General features: G+C 48.8%; 1 protein-coding gene across 1 annotated transcript; it reads left to right on the top strand.

Annotated features, from left to right (window-relative positions):
• The first annotated feature begins 3,426 nt into the window (after nucleotides 1-3,426).
• USH1G (USH1 protein network component sans) lies at nucleotides 3,427-18,621 on the top strand. Its single transcript, XM_077834272.1, has 2 exons — nucleotides 3,427-3,590; nucleotides 17,376-18,621. The coding sequence occupies exons 1-2, from the start codon at nucleotides 3,427-3,429 to the stop codon at nucleotides 18,619-18,621; spliced, it is 1,410 nt and encodes a 469-aa protein (XP_077690398.1).
• Nucleotides 18,622-22,186: the final 3,565 nt, after the last annotated feature.

Below are 22,186 nucleotides of genomic sequence, written 5' to 3'. Positions count from 1 at the left end.
CTGGAGCTGACAGTGCTGTTTCATAAACTTCTCAGTGAAACTCCCATGATCCATTGTGTGCAATGGGCTGGTTTTGGGGAAGAGAGAGATGGGGAGATAAGAGTTATTTGCTTTTGAAGGGCATGAGGTATGAACATTACTGAGCGTGGCATGAGCCTCCCCTCTAGGTCACAGGAACATAGATAAAGTTCTGTGATCAAAGATCCATTAGATCAAGTCCAGGCCCCTGCAAGGGCAACCTAGATCGCCCTGACAGACGATGTATTACATGGTACACTGACACTCCATTTGATCTTAGCTAATGTTTATGGACTACTCGGTCCCACTATAAAGTACTCCAGGCGTGGGCACTAGACCACTCCAAATTGCTCTACCAACATACTTCAAGTCTGCCCTATCAGGACACATGCCTGAGGGAGAGAAAGGAATCCACTCCCATATCCATTCAGTCCTGGGTGCTCCTCAGCCTTTCTCTGCTTGGTCAGTGACTGGGGACGGGGAGGTATGTTATTGGGACTGAGTAGGACTTGTTGTCTTCAGTCACTGAATTCCATGCACTGCTCCATCCAAACGCAGGCCCGGGCTTACTCTGCCGGGGCTGCCCTTCTCCTTTGTTGCTGGTTAATTTACCTGACTGCTTTTCCTTCAAATGACAAGCTGATTTGTCACTGATGGAGTGTATACAAGTTGCATCTGCACTGTTCTCCCATGGCTGCTCAGCAGTGGGCAAAGCCTGTTGCTTAATGGAGGTGGTCTCAGTAGGGTAGGGTCGAGTTTTACTCAGTGTTTTGGCAATGGTCGCTTAAGACGGAAAGCTGCCTAATAAGAATGGGCTATTTTACGGGCTTCACTCTAGCTTCAGCTCTTCCATGTGTTTTCCCTCTATCAGACTGTCTGTCTATGGCAGAAATGGGTCTATATTCTGTTTTCTTTCCAGTAATTCCCTCTCCTGGGGTTGGGATAGATTGGGTGATAATGTCTCTTCTTTCTGCAACATTGTCCCTGACCATCTTCATATCTTTTCCCAACTCTGCCCTCTGCTGGCTGGCATGGTTTTTGTGATACCCTTTTCTGCTCCAGTCGCTTTCTTGTTACTTGTTCTATCTCATTTGTTCGCCTCGCCCTACATGTTGCTCTTTCCCCTTACTAGACAGAGCTGAGGAGAGAGTATTTCCTTCACGGAGCAGTTCTCTGAGAACCCCAGGAGTTACAAGAATAGGCCCATTAATAATAAGATGAGAATAACTAATATCTAAGTAACAAATAGTTTGCATTACTATATTGTCTTTCCTCCGGAAGGATACAAAGAGCCTTAAAACTGGCAACTATCTCTTTAGCTACCATTTAACCTCTCCGGGCAGAGTTCAGACATGATGTAATATGAAGGGCTGCAAATCCACTGTTGTCAATAGACCCCACACCTGAATTTGACCCTGGCTGTAGGATACTTTCCTGTATCCCTAGGGGGTTGAGAGGGTTGTTTAGTTAGTGTTTGCAAAATGCTTGGGAGATGGGCTGAGCTAAGTGTCATTTGATTATCTCATTAGCCCACTCACAAATGCAGCCCGAAGCTCCGGAGTCACTGGCTTTTCTTCCCCCTTTCTGTTGCCCGTCTCCTCCTTGCCCCTTTCGCTATGATGCTTTCCCTCTCTCGCTCTCTCCCTTTTCTGTTCTCTTTCTCTTTCCATTTCCCTCCTTCACCCTTCTCCCCTCCCAGTCCTCTCTGTCTTCATTCCCCTATCCTGGACTCAGACTGCACTGATGGGCAGCCCTACTGCTTCCCCACAGGTTCACCCTTTCCCATGCCATAGGGATGAACTGTAGGCCAGGTGCCCAGAGATGTTAGTGGCATGGCTCCCATTAATTTCAAGGGAGCAACAGGAAATTCTCCGCACGTTACACTGCAAGGCGCACCAGTGAACTCGAGGAAGGAAAATCAAAGGTCAGGGCCACGTGTTGGGATAACCATGTGGCTGGTCTGGCAGATGGTCTGGTTGTGGTTTGGCCTCGCTGAGCAGCAGAGGGCACCACAGGACCATGCATCCTGCCAGGTCTGGCAGAAGGAAGGTGGAGCAGCGTGTCCGTACTGAAGTCTCCCAGCATCCTGCAGGGCATGGAGTGTGCTGGGTCAGCACCAGCATGTTCCAGCCAGGGAATTCGGGATTGATCTGTAGCTCTAGGGGAGGTGCTGCCGTTTTACCGACAGGCCAAATCCTACTCCCTCCTGAGGGAAGGCCTCAGATAAACCAGCGGGGTTCTCTGCTGGCGGGGGGAGGGGGGCAAGGGGGAGGGAGGGGAAAGGAGGATTTTGGAGCCCTGTCAGGGAGCCCACACCCTGAGCTTGCTGTTGCTTCCAGTTCTCTAGGTGCCCTGTATGCTTCCCTGGGCAGCAGGGGGTGGGCGGGTGGACGGCTGGGGCTGATGCCGCTCCTGGTGTGTAGCTAGTGTGCCCACACGCATGCCCAAGCTGTATTACGTCTTTTACCGTGAAAAACTGAGCCATACTTTTCTGAAAAATAAACCCTAGAAATCAGTAAAAACGCCACCTCCTGCAAGTCTGGGCTCTCCCTCAAATGCTGCTCTCAGTTACATCCGGGCAAGTCGGGAGGGAGTGTCTCACGGTTCACTGCGGATCCTGTGCTTTTAGACAAACCGAAATGCGTTCTCTTGGGAGGGTGATCAGATAGCAAGTGTGAACAATCGGGACGGGGTTGGGGGCAATAGGCACCTGCCTATATAAGACAAAGCCCCGAATATCGGGACTGTCCCTATAACATGGGGACATCTGGTCATCCTATCTCTGAGGCAGGTCTAAGTGCTGACATGTTCACTCAGGTAACATCTCAGGCCCCTGCATGGACCCAAGGTGCCGTTGGGAGCAGTGCAGAGGCACTGGGGGACTGGCTGTGCCTGGTAGGATACGGCCGATGCTGCTGCCTGGTGTTTCATTTGGCTTCCTCCTGTTTTAGAAAGATCCCTGGGGTTGAAAGAGCCTGAAGGGAGCTGCTGTGCTGAACTGCCCCTGACCTGTTCTGTGCCTCCAGCATGAATTCTCCTCAGGAGGGCTCCAGGGAGAGGTGGCTGGCCCCAGGATAGAGATGGTAAAGTTAAAAGGTGCTTGGAGCTGGGGACAGGGCTGAACCATGCCTTCTCCTTCTTGCCATAAGGCCTGCACTGGTGGGAGAGGAGGATTCTTAGGACCCAGGGGGAGCTTTGGACAAGGCATCTCCTGCATTCATTTCAAGGAGTTCCTCCCTTCACTGGTCAGGACTTCTCAGGTGTCCTGGTAACCACTGCTCTCAGCTCCCTCCTCGGCTCTCAGGCAGCCGCTTGCCTGGAACGCCTACCCGCGTCAATGCCCATCCTTTAAAATACCCCTGCCTGCCTCCCTCCCCCGATGAGCTGGCCAGGGGACTGCTTAGCATCATGAACGACCAGTACCACCGAGCAGCCCGGGACGGCTACCTGGACCTGCTAAAGGAAGCCACCAGGAAGGACCTAAACTCGCCCGATGAGGATGGCATGACCCCAACCCTCTGGGCTGCTTATCACGGAAACTTGGAAGCGCTGAGGCTGATAGTTAGCAGAGGGTAAGTGCTGCTGTCTGCCCTGATCCCTTCCTAGCCTCCATGGAGCGGCTCAGTGAAAACCCATGTTCACCCCCCCTCACAGATCAGGAGAGCTGTCAGTGCTGGGAAGCCCATGGCCTCCATCCTTTGCCCTGCACAGAGGCTGCCACTTCTTTCCGCCTGCTCCCTTGAGCTACTTTCTTTCCTGCTAGACTGTGCAGTGAGTCTGTCTGAGTCAATCCGGGGGGCATCTAACACGCCCATCACCGTAGTATCCAGGCAGCTGGGAAGGGAGAGATTGCTGACCCTAGCTAACCTCAAAAGTAGTGTGAGCAGGGCCTGAGCAACCGTCACTCATTCAGCTGTGTTGGTGCCTGTCATTCCTGGCTTGGAACATCCCTGTTAGCCCAGCCCCCATTCAGCTCTGCTAACATGCTTCCAAACCTACAACCCCACTGCTGTTCTGCTACTCTCCCATCTCTCCCAATGCACCTCGATCCTGCTTTGCAAACACCCTTGCTAGTCTAGTACTATGTCCGACCTGGGCAGTGTTGCCAACCCACCCCTGTGAAGTGCACTGAGATCCTTGGATGAAAGGTGTCGTGTATTAGTGCAAAGTAATTATAGCTGCATTTCTCCTGTGATATGCTCCGGGCTGGGTCTCAGCTCTCCGGAGGTCAAAGGCTGAGCCAGGTTTTACCGCTGCCTTCATAATACTGGTTTGATGTTGAACCTGTGATGGTGCAGCCTGAGGGGGGTGTTGTAATGGTTTGCCTGTTCCTTGGGGCTTTCCTTGGGTTTTCAGGGTCAGTGAGGGGTGGTGTTTCCACCTCTGAGGAGCATGAGTTCTTAGCCATTGTAACCATTTGGTGGATTCCAGCCACTCTGTGATCCGGGCAATGGTTAGAAGTGATCCTGGCCTGGATTTTCAAAAGTAACTGGTGATTTTGGGTACCTTGGATGTTCAACAAGAGACAGCTTAAAGAGCCTGATTTTCAGAGGGCACAGCACCTTTAAGATGCCTCTTGGGCACCCAAAAATTGAGACACTTAAAATCACTGATCACTTACCCTGTTCAGCATTGAATAAATGTCATTGTCTTCAACAGAGAGACAGGGTGGGTGAGGTAATAACTTTTATTGGGCCGACTTCTGTTGGTGAGAGAGACAAGCTTTTGATCTACACAGAGCTCTTCTTCAGGTCTGGGGAAGGCAGAGCTCTCTGTGGCTCCGAAACTTGTCTCTCTTGCCCACAGAAGTTAATCCAATAGAAGAGATGACCTCACCCACCTCAACTCGCTAGTATCCTGGGACCAACACGGTTACAACTCCACTGCATATTGTCTTCAACAGGCATCTGATTGGGACCCTGGTGAACTGTCTTGCAGAAGCTGAAAGGCTGGCTGGTAAAGATGGTACCAAACTTGGGAGAGAAGATTTAGGCTCCAGTATGGTTTTGTGACCAGTGCGTGTGCCATAGTCTTACCCAGGCTTAAAAATCTCATCAAAGCTTCTGTGGGTGTCACAAGTCAGAGAGGCATCCTGCTAGGGGCCGGGGCAGAAATTTCAGGAATGGGCCACTGCGGGGGCTCTAAGCTTGGCTTTAGCTTGTTTAACACGAAGCGGTTAAAGAGGGCCTTTACCAAAGGGCTGAGATTGTCATTCAAATGAACACAGTGCGAAGAGAAGGGCAAAGCATGTATTTCATTTTCAAGCGGCATCCACTATTGCTTCATTATTGGGCTTGTTCCCAGCTCTGCCAATGCACCTCGTCCATCCCCTGCTGTTCCTGTCTTAGACCTTCACAGCCTCCTCCTGCCAATAACCATCAGTCCTGATCTGCAGCATCTCACCCCCGGCGTCCCCCACCCCTGGTCTGACAGTGCAGCTCACAGCTCACCCGAAAGCTCATTTTTAGCTCCCTCTGCTGTGTCAGCTCCAGATCCCCACAAAGTTCTGCCAAGGCACCCCACCCTGACCTGCGGCCTGCCTTGTCCAGGAGATTGAAGGCAGGTTTCAGGGGGAGAAGGGCCCTTTTATAAATTCTAATTAGAATTGAAAGTCCCAGCTGAAACCCTCTTGTGTAGCTTGGCTGCTGTTTAATTAAGAGCATAAAATACATTGGCTGTTGACAGGGAAAATAGCACGGGAAGGGCCAATGCCCTTTTGGTGATTAATGGTACATGCAGCGCCCTTGTCAGTGGTGCTTAGAATGTGTTTTCATCAGTGCACGGGTCACATTTTGGGATGAAATATATCCAGACGCTTCACTAAACCAGTGCAGAGTTCACAGAAGCTACAGAGGTGGCCTCATTACACCCTGGAGGCGATCTGAGGGGCGAGATTAACAAAGCCCTTTCTTCCCTCCCTGCTCCCGAATGCTGCTCTTTCTTCTGAGGTCTGTGGCCTGCTGCTGCTCTGATATCAGGGTGTGGGAGAGTGGAGGACACAGAGCAACCAATCGGGCACAGAGCTAGGGAGAGACAGAGGCATGGGAGGCTAGCTATGCAGCCCAGCCCCTACTGCCGCCCCCCCCCCCCCCCGTCCACTGGAGTCCTGAGCCCCTTCTCCCTTCCCCTGCCAGAGGAGCCCCAGCACCAGGCCATCAGCCAACCCCAGTGCCGGGCCCAGTGCCAGGCCACCCTCAGTGCTGGCCTCAGCGCTGGGTTGCCCGCTGGCCCTAGCTGCCTGCTAGCCTCTGGCTGAAGCTGAGCTCCTGCCTCCCACCAGCTTGGCGGAGTGTTGGCAGGATCACGGTTTGGCTCAGGGGAGGCTTAGCCTGCCCTGACCTATTATATCTGCCGCCCCGGACAGAGGGTACATCTACACAGCGAGAAAAGACCCAAAGCATGGCCGCGACTGGCCAGGGTCAGCTGACTTGGACATGTGGGGTTCGGGCTGTGAGGCTATAAAACTGCAGTGTAGACGTTCAGGCTCAGGCTGGAACCCAGGCTCTGAGATTCCGCGAGGGGCGAGGGCCAGCTGCGGGTTTCTAATGACAGTGTAGACGTACCCGGAGATACGGTAGTTGCCAGAGAGAGGGATTCACTCATTAGCAACTGGGCTGTTGGAAAGAGAGGAGAGTTCCAAACACAGGGGCCAAATGCAGTTGTCAGTAACGTCAGTGGAAGGCCACTGTCTCCAGTGGGATTCCTCCTGCGGAGCTGGCAGCAGGATCTGGGCCATGCCTTTTTTTATAAGAGGGTTGGGGAATATCTTATTGAGTCTTCTTTCCTTCTGTACCCTCCGTCGCACTCAGGTGTAGCAGGTGTCCACCAGTGTCCACCATTTATTTTGGTCTCATGCTGGTCTGTGCAGGCGTTTGGATGTCAGGTTGATGGATTTGGCTGCTTTCTCCATTGTCTCTAGGTTGCTCCCTTTTTTCTCTTCCCAGGTGGTGACCATATTATCACCTGATGTGGAAAACATATTGGTGGCATCTTTAAAGCATGTCCTAAATATGTCCATCGTTGTCGTCTTCCTGTGCTTGATGCCTTAAATTGATGTTACATTTAGAATTTCTGATGTTGCAAGAAACTCTTTGCAATGAACTCAGAAGATCTTTCGCAGGCATTTACTTTGGACTGAGTTGATCCTCTCGTCAATTTCTGTTGTAGATTTCCATGACTCTGCTCAGTGAAAGGGGAGGACATGATGCCAGTGTTTAAAAATTTGTATTTTTGTGTTGGCGCCATTGTAGTTGTAAGAACGCTTGATAGAGATCTTGTAGGTGATCTTGTAGGTGTTAGTGTTTCTCTGTCTGTTCTGATGGTTGCCTCTGGGATATTGATAGCCATGTATTTTGTATTTTGTTTTCCCCGGTTGATGAACAAACCAGCTTGTTCTGTTGTATCTGCCAAAAGCTGGATCTTTTCTTTCATTAGACAATGTTTTGAACTAAACAAGACAATGTCATCAGCAAAAACAAGATCATCCCATTGTGCTTTATCATTTGTCCATAAAATTCCTCGGTTGCCCTCCGTGGTTACTTTCCCCCTGACATAGTCAGTGACCAGTGTAAAGTGGGGACATAATACACTCTTGCCTTACTCCATTTGTCACTGCAAACCATTGGCTGATGCTGTCACCATCTTTAACTGCACATGTGAAATTCTCATATATAGATCCTTAATGATTTTAATAATTTTTGCTGGTATTCTATGGTATACCATAATTTTCCAAAGACTTTTCTGTGTATGCTGTCAAAAGCCTTCTGGAAAATCTATACAATGTATCACAGGAGGTGCTTGCCACGCTGCACATTGTTCTATAATATGTTTGAGAATAACAATATGGTCTGTACATGAACTTAGTGGTCTAAAACCTGCTTGTTCCTCCCTAAGTTGGAGAGCTAATTGTTTCTTGATATGTTCCAGGTTGATGTTGCACATTATTTCCCTAGGCACTGAGATAATGTAATTCTTCTCTAGTTATTGCAGTTGGTCACCTTTCTCTGGCAATTTTAATATAAGGCCTCTCTTCTACGGGAGTGGGTTCTTTACTTCACTCCATATTCTATCCCAAACTCAAGGGAAGTCTGAGGGCTGTTTCATCTCTTGCTTTTAGCATCTCTCCAATACGTTACCCTCTCCAGCCCCTTTCCTATTTTTCAGTTTCCTGATGGCTTTTCTAACTTCTTCTATTGTAATAGCTCCTCAATCAACATCAATCTCTGGTGGTAATCTTTCTAGTAGTTCAGTTGGGCTTGGTCTATTTAAAACAGGCCTCTTGAGTAACTCCCATTAATGTGCTCCCTTGTCCCCTGTCGCAGCAAAGGGAATGGACCCTGAGATTAAGCCTAAGGGCTCACAGAATGCAGACAGTCCAAGTGGATTTCACCCATGAATTCACTCTTTAGTTAAGGACATAGTCTCATCTCTGATGTTGTGGGCAACATATCACGTAGAACTTAGGTCTCTTAGAGGGGCTGCAGTGTGTGTGGTGCAGGGGCTCCATATGTGGTCACTTCCCATCCCATCGCCATCCTTTTGGCATGTCCCTGAACCATTCTAACACCTTGAATGCAATTACGAGCCTGTCTTCAAACGGGAGCTGTATTGTAATCAGGTTCCCTGACTCAGTTTTAACGGTCGGAGGGTGTGTGTCTATTCAGTCCTGTCATAAAAAGTTTCAGCCTCTTCCACTCCTACTCTGCTGAACCACAATACCAATCATTGCTAGACTGGGTTGTTTTCATAGCACGGACAAAAAGAAAAGGAGTACTTGTGGCACCTTAGAGACTAACCAATTTATTTGAGCATAAGCTTTCGTGAGCTACAGCTCACTTCATCGGATGCATAGTGAGCTGTAGCTCACGAAAGCTTATGCTCAAATAAATTGGTTAGTCTCTAAGGTGCCACAAGTACTCCTTTTCTTTTTGCGAATACAGACTAACACGGCTGTTACTCTGAAACATAGCACAGACAGGGTCTGCAGCACAGCTTGGCTTGCACGGTTCTCAGGACAAAATATTTCCCTGTCCACACTGGTCAGGGAAGCTACCCTGGAACGCTGCAAGCTGTAGCTAGTTCTCTTGCCCGCATGGATGGGAGCTTCAGTTCTTGGTCACTGAAGTTCATCTCAAGGGTGTGTTGAAATATCACAGCTAGAGCTGGTCTGAATTTTTTGAACTCAAAGTTTTTTCTGTTAAAACAGCATTTTATGGAACATGAAAAATTATTGACTTTTTTAAAAAATCGTTATTTTTTGCAGATGTTTTGTATAGTTTTTTTTAAAAATCAAAAATGTTATTGCAACCCAGGTTTCAGAGAATGAAAGATTTCAATAACAGCTTGAGGGAACAATGTCGATAAAAATGTTTGCCAAAAAATTTGAAAACAAAATAAAAAATGGGTCCATTTGGAACCCATGAAATGGAAACAACTTTGAAGTGTAAACATTTTTGTGTGTGATTTTTTTTATTTCCGTTTTCGACCCCACTCTAGGGTGAAATTTCCAAACCCACTTAAGTCACTAGGCTCTTAAGTCACTCAGCTGCTTTTAAAATTTTTACCTTAGTCACAATTATTAGAAAGAATGATCAAAACTGAGCAATGTCCAAATGTTTCAAGGTCTTTACTTTTCAACCAGTCTCTTTCTGGTGCCTAGCGGACTGTGCTTGAATAAGTAGAAATCTGAACTTCCGGCCAGTAGGGTGCTCGCCTGCAGTACTTTGTGGGGTGATGTGAGATGGGGTGATGTAGGGGACCTTGCAGAGACTGTGGACTCAGGGGGCAGCTGGGATCACAAAGGAGCCACTAGCTACTCTTTGTCAGTGCCAGATAAGCAACCCGGAGCCGTGGTACTTGCAGGACAGACAAGCCAAGTAAATTGTCCCCTCTCTGTCTGTGCCCAGTGAAGTGGATGCTGGGGACTGGCTGTTATGCAATGTTCTAGTCGGTGAGCATAGATAAGGAGGGAGGCCGACAGTTACCCAGAGGGAACGGAAAGTGTGTGTGGGAGAGGGAAAAGACAGAAAGGCAGTTGAGGGAGATAGGTTATTGGGAATGCAGTGCTGTGGCTGCTTGTAAAACAAGTTCCCGACCTGGCCAATAGACCTCTCAGCGCTAGCTAAGCTATGCCAGTGCCCCGAATGAATCCTCCAGCCCCTGTCTACGCTACAGTGGCTCCTGTGCCGGGACACCCAGTTATGTTGTTGTGTGTCCTGATAGGGTCATAACATGGTTTGCTTTTTGCCTGGGTTGGGGTGGGAATGGGCCATGTTATAAGGGCCTTCTGGGAACTGCCCTAGAGGCTGGATCTTCTCAGGGTTGTGGCCTGGTTTTCTTACAGGGTTATAGAACAGTCCTGTCTCTGCAGGAAGGGCCTAACTGTCTTGGGACACTGCTGTCACAACACAGTAGCTTGGATGGTGTAGACAGCCCTGTCCATATTCATGTCCTTATCTTCTCCACCTCCCAGTTGCTGGATCTCTGTAGCTCATAGGGGTCCAGTGTCCCCCACAGGGACTGTCATAGCCTACAGAAGCTCTGTGGGGAGTTCAGGCATTGCATAGCGACTCAGGAGATCTGGGTTAAGTTCCTGGCTGTGAGACCTCAGCTGAATAATTTACCCTCTGTGAATCAGTTTCCTCTTCTGAAACATAGGAATAATTATCCTTACTCGCAGGGCTGTTATGCTACATTCATTAATGTCCGTGAGGGGTTTGGACACCACAGGGATGGGAACTGGGGGAGGAACACTCCAACATGTGGAATAGGTGAAGCCATGGGGACATGAGTCGGGAGCCAAGAATAGCCTATTGCGGAATATGGCTATACTAGTAAGCACTCTTGCTGGCTGCCCTGAGTAAAGTTCATGGTCTCAGCCCATCGCGAGGGGCTAACAAAGCAGGTTGATGGTGAGGGGGGTGCTGGGTGAAGGGAGAGATTTCATAACAAACTCTGCTGCGTCTCTGCCCCTCAGCGCAGCGGCGGGATGAGGCGAGAGGGGCAGAGAAGGGTTCGGCGGTGGCTCATCCAACTCGTTAGTTACACAAAAAGCCTCTTTCATGTCCCTGGCTGGGCTCCAGTGAGGCAAAAGAACCCAATTAACCGGGTGGCTGGGAAAAGGGAGGCAAAGTGGTATTTAGTGTCATAGCTTTGAGGAGACAATAACCCTTCAGTGTGGGTATGACATCGTCCTGAAAGGGAGTCAGGCCAGCTTCTGATTCATTGGGAGGAGACATGCTCGACAATGAGGGGTGTGGGGATTCTCTGGCCATGGGGTGGGCTGGGGAGGATTTGTCCTTCTGTCCTATGGAGCAGGGGAGAATGGTCTGGACAGCAGGACATTCTGTTCTGTTTTCTGTCCTTCCCACTTGTCCCTCATCCTGTTGTAAGCTGAGGGCAATCTATCTTATGCCTCAGGAATGTCAGTCAGCTGTGGTCTAGTGGACTGAGCACCGGGCACCTGGAGACCTGGGTTGTACTCCCAGCTGTGTTGCTGTGTTTGGCCGTCACGTCAGTGATCTGTGCCTTAGTTTCCCTAGCTATAAAATGGGGATGATAATACACTTGTGTAAAGCATTGTGAGATGTCCGGACAAAGGGACACATTCAGCTCTGGTGCAGGCAGATCAAGCCAGTCGCGCCCTCTTACCCCAAAGCTGAATTTGACCCCAGAGAGTGCTGGGGCTGGCTGGGGACAGGCGCCACTGACTTCGATGGGCCTGCTTGTGTGAGTAAGAGCCACCCAGCCTGAGGGAGGTTGCAGAATCAGGTACAAAGTATTGTTCTAAACGGGAAACCCGCATTGACGGCCATTGGCCCTTTGCTGAGGGGGCCCTGTGCTGACTGGGATTCGCCTCAGATGTACAGATGGGGAACGTATGAATTTGGCTCTCATGAAAAGTGCTGGATGGACAATCCAGGAGATGTGCTCACAGTTTATCCACAGAGCAGGAACAGCAGTAATGGTGCCAAACGTCCCACACTGCCCAGCCCACGGTGCTCAGCCTGCTGGGGAAGCAGCCCTGCAGAGATGGGAAGGTAATTCACGCCCATTCAATCCCTAGCCTTGGTTAGGCCTGCCAAGAAGGGAGCTTGTTAGCTGCTATAGCAGCTGACCACTAGCAAAGGGAATGAGCTCTGTCGACTCATTTTACCTGAGCCCTAACCAGTCATCAGGGTTAATAATAACTAGAGCTGGGGTCAAATTTTCAAAATCGCTAAGATCCATTTTCAGAAGCGGCTGAGGGTACATCTACACTGCAGGTAAAGACCTGTGGCTGGCCTGGGTCAGCTGACTGGGACATGGGTTGTGGGGCTATAAAATTGCAGCGTAGACATTCAGACTCGGGCTGGAGCCTCGGCTCTGAGACCCCGCGAGGGGGAGAGGGTCTTAGAGTCCAGGCGTCTGTCTGAGCCAGAATGTCTACATGCAGTGTTTAGCCCCACAGCCCAAGGCCCGTCAGCCCAAGTCAATTGACCCTGGCTCTGAGACTTGGTGCTGCTGTTTTTTTTTATTGCCGTGGAGATGTACCCTTAGGCATTCAGGAGAGTAACTGCCATCGACTTGCAATGAAATGTGGGCTCCAGAGTGCCTAAGTCACTTCTGAAAATAGGACTGAGGTTCCTAAGTCACTTAAGTGCTATTGAAAATTCTACCCTGGTCAAACATTTTGGATAGAGAAGGGCTTTTCAGTGGAATTTTTGAAAAATGATGAGTTTAAAAAAAGAAAGAAACCTTGAAGATTTCCAATGAAATTTGTTTAAAAAATGTTTTCCTCAACGTTTTTGATGAGAAACAAAATTCCCATGCAGCTCTTGGAATAACCTTTTGTTACCACCACCCGGGCCAGAGCTGAACTGGTAACATAGAGGTGAAAGATATTTGCTCCCTATAAAGTTTTAATTAATGGAATTTTTTTCCAGCCCAGTTTACAGATGACACCAGCAGTTGCCACCAGTGGCAGAGTCAGGATTTGATCTCAGGAATTACTAGCTCCCAGCTCCACAGTCAACTAGACCACACTGTTGCTCTATAGTAATAGACATGGGCACGGACTGTCTTTTTGTTCTGTGTTTGTTCCATTGCATTGGGCTCCTGGTCCATGACTAGGGCCCCTAGCATTACCACAATACAGATCATACATAATAATAAATAATAACATCCCAGCCACCTGTTAAAATACAGCGCTAACCAGTACGAGAAAGAGCCGTTCCCTCTGCAAAGCCTTGACATGGGCTCAAGCTACAGAATCCAGTTTTGGATTTCAAATGCACCAGAACTCCCAAGTGATCAACATCCACAGCTTGATCCAGATCCAAACCTATGTTTATCATGGACGGGACCAAAACCCTGGATCCAGTTTGAGGGTGTTCACATGCCCACTCTGGATCCCAATTTTATCTAGTCTTAAATCCCCTGAGGGTGATTCCAACGACAATGGATTCCACTTCATAGCAACCCAGATATTAACAACTTCCAGTTAATAGCCACATTTTGCTGGGAACCCTTCCCGTCCCATTGACTTGAAGGTTACTGGGATTGGATATTGGCAATGGCATGCTGCTTATTAAGAACATTTTTCAGAAGAAAGGCCCCAGCTGCAGGCAGGTTTGCGAGGTTGCAGGCAGGGAAGGAGGTGGTGGGACATGCTTTCCCTGTCTGCAGCCCCACAAACCACCTGCCTGTAGCTGGGCTCAGCCCATCCCCGTGATTCCTTCTCTGGCTGCAGCCTCACAAACTTGCTGTCTGCTTTTAGGCAATGGCTGGATAATCGCAACCTTTTGCTGGCAACCAGAGGGTTGCTAATAAGGGGAATCTACCGTATCTTTTTCAGGCAAAGAATAAGAATTATTACGCTGACAGGACAGATAGAAAGATACTCTCTCTGCCCCACAGAGTTTACAGCCCCAGGCCCTTCCAAATCCTGCAGACATGTCTACATGCAATTGACTTTCCATGTGCAAGCAGTCCCATTGATTTCCAAGGGAATACGCATGTGCTTTAATCTCAGGACGTGAGTAAATGTTTGCAGGATCAGGACCTAATTTTAGCTGCGATGGCACAAGTAGAGCAACACAAACACAAGGAATGGGATGGAATGAGGAAGGGGGAGCGGTACAGTGATAAGATAGCATGGCGACTCAATGTAGGCTTATGTACACCTAGGGGTCCAGTTAAAAGTACTTTAAAAAAGTAATATTAATAATTGCTGTGATTGTTGACTCAGCACTTGAAAATGTTTTGCGGCTGAAAAGTGTCACGCTGTATAAATACGATGCATTACCTGTTATTAAAATATGTTCCCACTTCCTGGACCTTGCAATTAACAATGTGCCATGCCCTGGAAGCGTGGTTCTGCTTTGAGAAGTGATTCTATAAACAGTAAGTGAAGGTAAACTCATGCTTTTCATCTATCCCTGACTCCGGATCGGATGTGCCCACTTTACAAGGAGTTGTTTATCATGGGCATTTCTAGTGCCTCAAGGAGCCAGGTATGGGGCCACAGTAAGCAGAGATCTAGTCTTGTTATAATGTTTTGGTTCCTGGATGCGTGATACAGGCTGACACAGCTGGACCTAGTGTTATTTCTGCCCAGCCAATAGCTCCCTGTGGCAACAAAAAGCATGTGGAAAGCATAATAATTATAATAATCCCTAGCTCTTTATATAGCACTTTTCGTCAGTAGATCAAAGAGCACTTTACAAAAGAGGCCAGTATCATACACAAGAAATACCCCTCTGCAGTCCAAAGCACATGTACATGAGAAATGGGCCCGAGATGGATCGAAGTCCAGTGGTTAGGTTTGGAACCAGAGTTTTGCTCTGGGTCTACACATAACATGTAAACATGCTGATCCATCACGCCCCTCTCTCTCCCATACACTTCTACCCATGCACAGAGGAACATGCCCAACTCTGACACACGTGTGGCCACTCAGAACAAACTTAAACAACAGTTGACACCCCTATAAGCCCACTGCTGGCGCCGGCTGTTACAGTTTCGCTGGCTCTTTAATCCAGCTGGATAAATAATTTACTCCTCTCTTGCAATTCATCAAATATTTATCCTCCCCATGAATTTCCCAGCCTTGACATGTCATTACTAGGGTGGAGGGATCCAGGAGGAGCTAGCCGAGGAACTAGGAAGTAAGTACACCTGTCACTGGAGCTCAGCACCTCGAGAGTAGGTAGGATACCTGCAGCCAAGATAAACCTCCCCTGCCGGGCTGCTGGGTGAATGGATCCCTAACATTCATTGATCCTTTGCCTTTCTTTTCTCTCTATGATCTTTCCGGGCCTGATCCTCGAAGTCTTTTGAGCACAGCACTCCGTCTGAAGCCAATGACAGGTCTGGATGCAGGACTGGGCCCTATGTCTTTTTTCCATTAGGGGTTAGATGGGTCCAGGTGCCTCATTGCTTGGGATTTAGTTTTGCAAAACTGAAAGCAGGAGTGGCTCTGGTCTCAGCTCTGTTGGTCCAAGCTCCCAATGTTTGGAGGGGAGGGTGGGAGCTGGAGAGGGAAATCTGTGACACTAGGGCTAAAGGAGATGCTGTTGGAAAGGTGCAGGCCAGGCTGGCTGCGGGAGAGCTCTCCCCCCAGTCCTAGCCCCTGTGGTAAAATGGCGCAGCCAGCGGGGAAGCTCCCACCTATTGCCAAGTGAGCCCCTTCTTCTGGGTGTCATCTTAGGCTCTTTCAGCACGACTGGCTGGAGCCAAGCCCTTACCCCATGGCTGGTCAGGGAGCATCTGGTGCCTCCATCCCAGCTCCTCTCAGTGAGAGGCCCTGTGACTGTAGGAAGGAGGTCACTGGTGCAGGATGGGAGAAAGCTCTCAGCCTCTTCAGTGCCAGTCTCTCCCTTCTCTTCGCACCACCTTGTTCTCATTCTTTATAGGCCTGGAGGACATTATATCACTCCACAGGAGCTGGCAGAGCACTGGCTGTGTGGCGGCTGAGCTCCTGTTTCAGTCACTCCCAGCAAGGCCAAGTTTTGGAAATGGTGCATCAGTGGCCGTGGGGGAGCACCCAGTTCCTCTAACGGCAGCTGTATGTCATCAGGGAAGATGTAGGAATGCTGGTGACAGTGGAACTCAGAGCTGTGCAGTCCCATGCTCTCCCCAGGGGAGTCGCTCTAGGGAACGGTGCAGTAGTGTAGTTTGGTAGTTCTGTGATTTTGATTGGGCGTGAGTGAGGCAGGCTTGTTGACAGATGTCAGATACTGATGCTGGGGGCATTTCATTGACTCATATACACAAGTGCATGGTTGATGCTGGAAGGGGAGTAGCTGTGTCTAATTTCAGCAGATCGCAAATAGAGGGGACTGTTAGGAGCTCAGACATCCACCCAAGTATTCTCAAGTGCACTTTCTCCAGGGCCAAGTCCTGCTTCACATACCCTGTTGGATCTTTCTCATCAGGGGAGGCTGCAAAACTAGGCAACTCCCTGGTGACCAGCAGTGGCCTGCTGGGATAGGTGCTGACATCACTACAGAGTCTGCTAATCACATTAGTTGAGTCTGCGGCTCTTGAGAAGGATGGAAACCTAATCTCCACTTCCTTTGAAACTGGATTCTCAGGATGTGCTAATACCAACTTGCTCTCAGCTGTGCAATCAAAAACCAAACTTGGTAAGGCAAAAAAACCCACCTGGTCTTATAATTTGAATGGTGCCTGAGGCACAGCTCTGAGGCAGGGATGCAGTTCATGTCATGTGCACATGAAGGTGAAAAGGTGATAACAGCTGATGTGGTTTAGGTTCAGTGCTTTGAGTGGCCATTTATCTTGGCATCTCCAGCAGGGGGGACCCCAGGGAGGATCTGTAGAAGTGCACATGGAGTCCAGGGCTTATTTTGGAAACACCATCAGATTTTGGAGATGGTAGAGATTTGAACCTGCATCTAAATTTTGCAAATGGCCTCTACCTTTATAATGGGCCAACCAAATATCTCAGAACCAGTTCCACCAACTCTAGGATGCTCAGAATCTGGATCCCAGTTTCGCAGCTCAGGTCCCTCTGCAGCATGGAGAGAAGATGGTGAATTGGACATGAATGTAACCTTTAGGGCTAAATGTGGGTAACAGAAATTGCCACAGGCTGTCTGTAAAATGTATGATTGCCTGACACTCAAAACACTTCTTCAGAGGACTCATGGGCTGGGATGTAGTGGATGTGCTAAGGGACATGTTGCTTATATTTGGGTGATCTGGGTGAAGAAAGAGCTTGTATGGTAGCGGGGGTTGTGGCATCCAATGCATGAGCTTATTGTCTAGTAGCTATCTCTTTAAACCCCACTTCATATCTGCATGGTAAGGTCAGCCCAAAGGAACTGCGCATTAACTAGTTGTTCCAAACGTTTTAGGGGTGATCCAGACAAATGTGACATCTGGGGGAACACACCTCTTCACCTAGCAGCAGCCAATGGCCATCTGAACTGCCTTTCCTTCCTGGTGTCATTTGGGGCCAACATCTGGTGCCTGGACAATGATTACCATACGCCACTGGACATGGCTGCCATGAAGGGACACATGGAGTGCGTGCGGTACCTAGACTCGATTGCCGCCAAGCAGAGCAGCCTCAACCCCAAGCTGGTGAGCAAGCTGAAGGACAAGGCTTTCAGAGATGCAGAGAGGAGGATCAAGGACTGTGTGAAGATGCAGAAAAAGCACCATGAGCGCATGGAGAAGAGGTACAAGAAGGAGATGTCTGACAACTCTGACACCATGAGCTTCTCCAGCTACTCCAGCAGCACTCTGAGCAGGAAGTTCCAGCACATGTCCATGGTGACGTCCCTGCCATATTCCCAAGCCACCCTTCACGGTACAGCCAAGGGCAAGACCAAAATCCAGAAGAAGCTGGAGAAGAAGAAGCAGGTGGATGGAACATTTAAGATCTACGAGGATGGGAGGAAAAGCGTGAGGTCCTTGTCGGGCTTGCAGCTGGGGAACGATGTCATGTTTGTGAAGCAGGGCACCTACGCCAGCCCAAAGGAGTGGACCCGGTGCAACATCAGGGACATGTTTCTAACTGATGAAGATACCGTCTCCCGTGCCATAAGCGACCCAGGTTTGCACATAGACTCGGCCCACTCGGAGGTCAGCACAGATTCTGGCCATGACTCGTTGTTTAACCGGCCTGGGCTCGGCACAATGGTGTTCCGGAGGAACTACGTCAGCAGTGGGCTCTTTGGGATCGGCCAGGAGGACACCAGCATGCTGGGCGAGGGCAACCTGGATGAGGTAGGTGTCAAACTGCGGAGCCGCCTGCAGCGCTCGCCAAGTCTCAACGACAGCATCGGCAGTGCCAACAGCCTGCAGGAGAGGAACGCGGAGGAGCTGCCCTGGGAGGAGGTGGAGCTGGGCCTGGATGATGACAACGAACCCGATACCAGTCCCCTTGAGGCCTTCCTGGCTTCCCTGCACATGTTTGAGTTCATCTCCATCCTGAAGAAAGAGAAGATCGACCTGGAGGCCCTCATGCTGTGTTCAGATAATGACCTGAAGAGCATCAACATCCCACTGGGGCCTAGGAAAAAGATATTGGACGCCATCCAGAGGAGGAAGCAGACCTTGGAGAGGCCTGATGTTATTGCAGACACTGAGCTGTAAGTAGATGTCCCTTGCTGTCTAGCCCTAGAGCCATATATCCCTCAGCATGGGGAAATAGGGGGAATGAAGGGCTTGAACATGTGCTCAACTTATTGTCCATCTGAAGAACAGGAGCCCAGCTAAGATCCTTATTTCTTCATTTATACACAAGACAGGAACTTGCCAGCCCACAGAGATTTTGGGTGGTTACAGAGTTGCTTGGGTTAGTTAATTTCTCAGCGTTTCTCATGCTGGGTGGGTGGGAGTTGAAGTTCTTGCTGCTCCGTAACCTGAACAAACTCAGACTGTTCTGCGGTGCCTAAATGGAAGCTAAGTTCACAGGTTGGGACCTAGACCTTGATTTCTAAAAAGGTATCAGTTTGGCCTTCGTAACTGTGGGTGCAGTTTTGTGCTGCAGTTAATGCCCAGCAGAGAGGCTCCCACCTAATGACCCAACATGGGGGTGCAATCAATAGATGTCTAAGTGGCAACATCTGTTCCCTCAATAATTACAAATTCAGAATTGGGGCCACTTTTTAATCTTTTGCATCTGTTACATGTCTACTAAACTGTGTGTCCATGATCCATTTAAGACTGCCACCTTTAGCTGTTTGGCTAATGCTGGCTGAGATTTTCAGAGCTGTCTGGGGGATTTAAACACATCTTCCATTAAGATTAATGGAGGGCATGAGTCTAAATCCCCTAGAGTGCTTTGAAAATCTCCATCACCAAGTGGCGTATCCGTTGAAAATGTGATACCTCATCCTTCATTGTGGGACCACATGCTGGACTCTAGCTTCTCTGATGCATTCCCTCTTCTTTTCACCATTATTCAGTGTTGGTTTGGGCCATCTGCTCAGTGTTTGGCCCCAGTGTGAGCTTGCTAACAGGTTTTCTCTTTTCCTCTACAGATAGCAGTTTTTATGAACAAGAAACAAAACCAGTTCTAAGTTGCCAGAAAACCCAAACCAGTGACTCCTCCACTAGGACAACGGAAAGCCACAGTATAGTCCAGTCTCTCCTGACTCACTGCCTCCTTCCCCATTCTGCTTCCAGCTTGGGGGACTCAGCCCAACAGGAATCCGCTGCTGAGAGGAATCGTTGAGATATGACCTGCCTGACGTTCCATCTTTGCTGAATGGAGCTCCTTAACCTGCTTGCTAGAGGGGTGACAAGATCATCCTACGCTATGAAGCTGATGGGTGAAACTCCATATGATCACAGTTTGGCAAAGCACAGGAAGCCATGGACAATGAGAACCGTGTGATATCTTGGAATGGACTAGCAAATAAATAGGATACCTTGCCTCTGTTCTTGGCTCTGCTGTTCACTCAGTGTGTGGCATTGGAGAAGTCATTTGCAACCACCTTTTCAAAAGCGATTGCTGGGTTTTGGTGCCTCAGGTTTTGGGTTCCCAGCTTGAGACCCATGGGTCTGAGTCTCACAGCCCCACAACTCTGATTTCATGTAGACTTGGGGGGTTCAGCTGCTCTGAAAATCAGGCCCTAGATGTCCCAAATGGGACATCCGGAAACGAAGGCACCCCAAATCAATGGCCACTTTTGAACACATTGGTCTTTACCACTCGGTGCCTCAGTTTCCCATTCTGTAAAATGGAGAGAATGCTCCCTGGAGACAATAATCCTGTCCCAACTTGCAGGGGTGCTGTGATGCTTAAGTAAGTAATGTCTGTAAAGCGCACTGAGATCCTTGTATGGAAAACACTCCAGAAGTGCAAAGCAAAATTATTATTTTTACTAGAGATGGATCCAAACCAAAAACCTGATTCTGGGCACCCCTGAAATTTGGGTGCTCAAAATCCCAGCCCAGCTCTGAATTTCCATCACTGTCTTTGTAGTGGGCTTAACCAAACCCCCTCACCTGAATACTCCTGAACTCTGGCTCCAGCTTGTGCAGCCTGAGCCCAGTTCCTTTTCGACAAATGAACTTGCTTCCAAACACTATGCTCCTGAGGGAGACAGGAGGATTTTTCACGCTTAATAACCCAGAGAGTGATGATACCTGGCTGCGTAGGAATAGGGTAGTATCCCTTTAAGTAATTTGTGAGCACCATAGAGTGTCAATTGATACCAAAGAAATGGTATCAAACATGTCACCGCAGCTCTTTACCATGCTGCCACTAACAGATTAGTGGAAAGATTTATCCAGACATTCAAGCAAGTGCCTTGCGCCTTATGGCGGATTTCCTACTGGCCTACAGAAATGTGGCCCAGAGATACCACAGGTCTGGTTAGTTTCTGGTGGCTTCTAAAACACAGAATGCGGTGATTTCACATAGACTTGGGGGGTTCAGCTCCTCTGAAAATCAGGCCCTAGATGTCCCAAATGGGACATCCAGAAATGAAGGCACCCCAAATCAATGGTCTTTATGAGCTATTTAAAGGGATACTACCCTATTCTGACTTGCCCGTTGCTCTGCTGTCTGTGGATGTGCCTGAAAGTGCCACTTCCATGCATGTGATATTTCCAGGAATTGATTACAGCACGACTGAAATGAGTGGGCAAAATGCCCCTCAGATTCCAAAGGGAAAACTCCTCCCAATTCTTTTATCATGCTTGTGCTGCAAACCCTGTGTGATCTGCCTGTTCCTTTGGGTTTGTGGCTCTGGTATTCCTAATGGATTCAGGGAGCTCCGTCCTTGGGAACTTCCAGAAAAGGAAATATACGCAGGGATGGGACCACCAGTAAAAAGGGATATTCCAATGGTAATTTATTAGTCACATTTGTACCACGACCTCCCTCATCTTCTTCTATGAATTCTACAGGGCTTTAGTGACTAACTGCACCGTGAGCCCATCACCTGCAAACAGAACTTGGATTCTGCCCTAACTCCCCTCAGGCAGATCTAAGTCCCAGCAGTGAGCTCTGGCACCTTGAGTCTTTTGAATATTGTGACTCACTAAGGCATAACAGCCAAGAACAATTCTGGCAGTAGGAGAGAGGGATGAAGCTCCATTTGGTTCTTCCTGGAGCATTTGCAAAGAAGTGATGGATGCTCGAGTGAGGCAAAAGAACATAAACCTGCACGGATCAGGACCTTTCTATTTTCTAGTTTCCCATAACACAGGTTTGGGTTGGGTTTGTGGAGCTCATTCTCATAGAAGAGGATGATGGGAAATGACCCAGGAATGGCTGGGTGTGTGGGAACACCGTGATCAACCAAAGAGGAGTTTGAGGCAGTAGCTATGAGATGACTCCCTCATGGGTTGGGCTTAGTAACCGAAACACTTTAATATCCATTTTGTTATGGGCCTAAGCCTCCAAGTTCAGATCCACATTTTCCCCAAGTTCAGGGGTGCTCTGCTGTGGAGTTTTGGTTCTGATCCATACAGCCCGTGTTGCAATAATACCCCTCATTCCAGCGTTAGCAAGTGGAGCTAGTCAGGCATTTTCCAATGAAACCGTTTTATCTGAAAACGCAGATTCATCCAAACCCAAAACCACTGGTGGGAAAGGGTCCATTTCAACTTTTGGTTTTCAACTTGAGAAAGACTTCAGAAAAGAATAGTTTCAAAACATTTTGAAATTTTCATGCTCGTTTGCAATTCTTTTTTTTTTAATTGA

This window comes from Eretmochelys imbricata, chromosome 14 (genome assembly GCF_965152235.1).
Source record: "Eretmochelys imbricata isolate rEreImb1 chromosome 14, rEreImb1.hap1, whole genome shotgun sequence".
Lineage (NCBI taxonomy): Eukaryota > Metazoa > Chordata > Testudines > Cheloniidae > Eretmochelys > Eretmochelys imbricata.
Note: the sequence above shows the minus strand (reverse complement) of the source record. Positions and strands in the feature narration are given on the sequence as shown.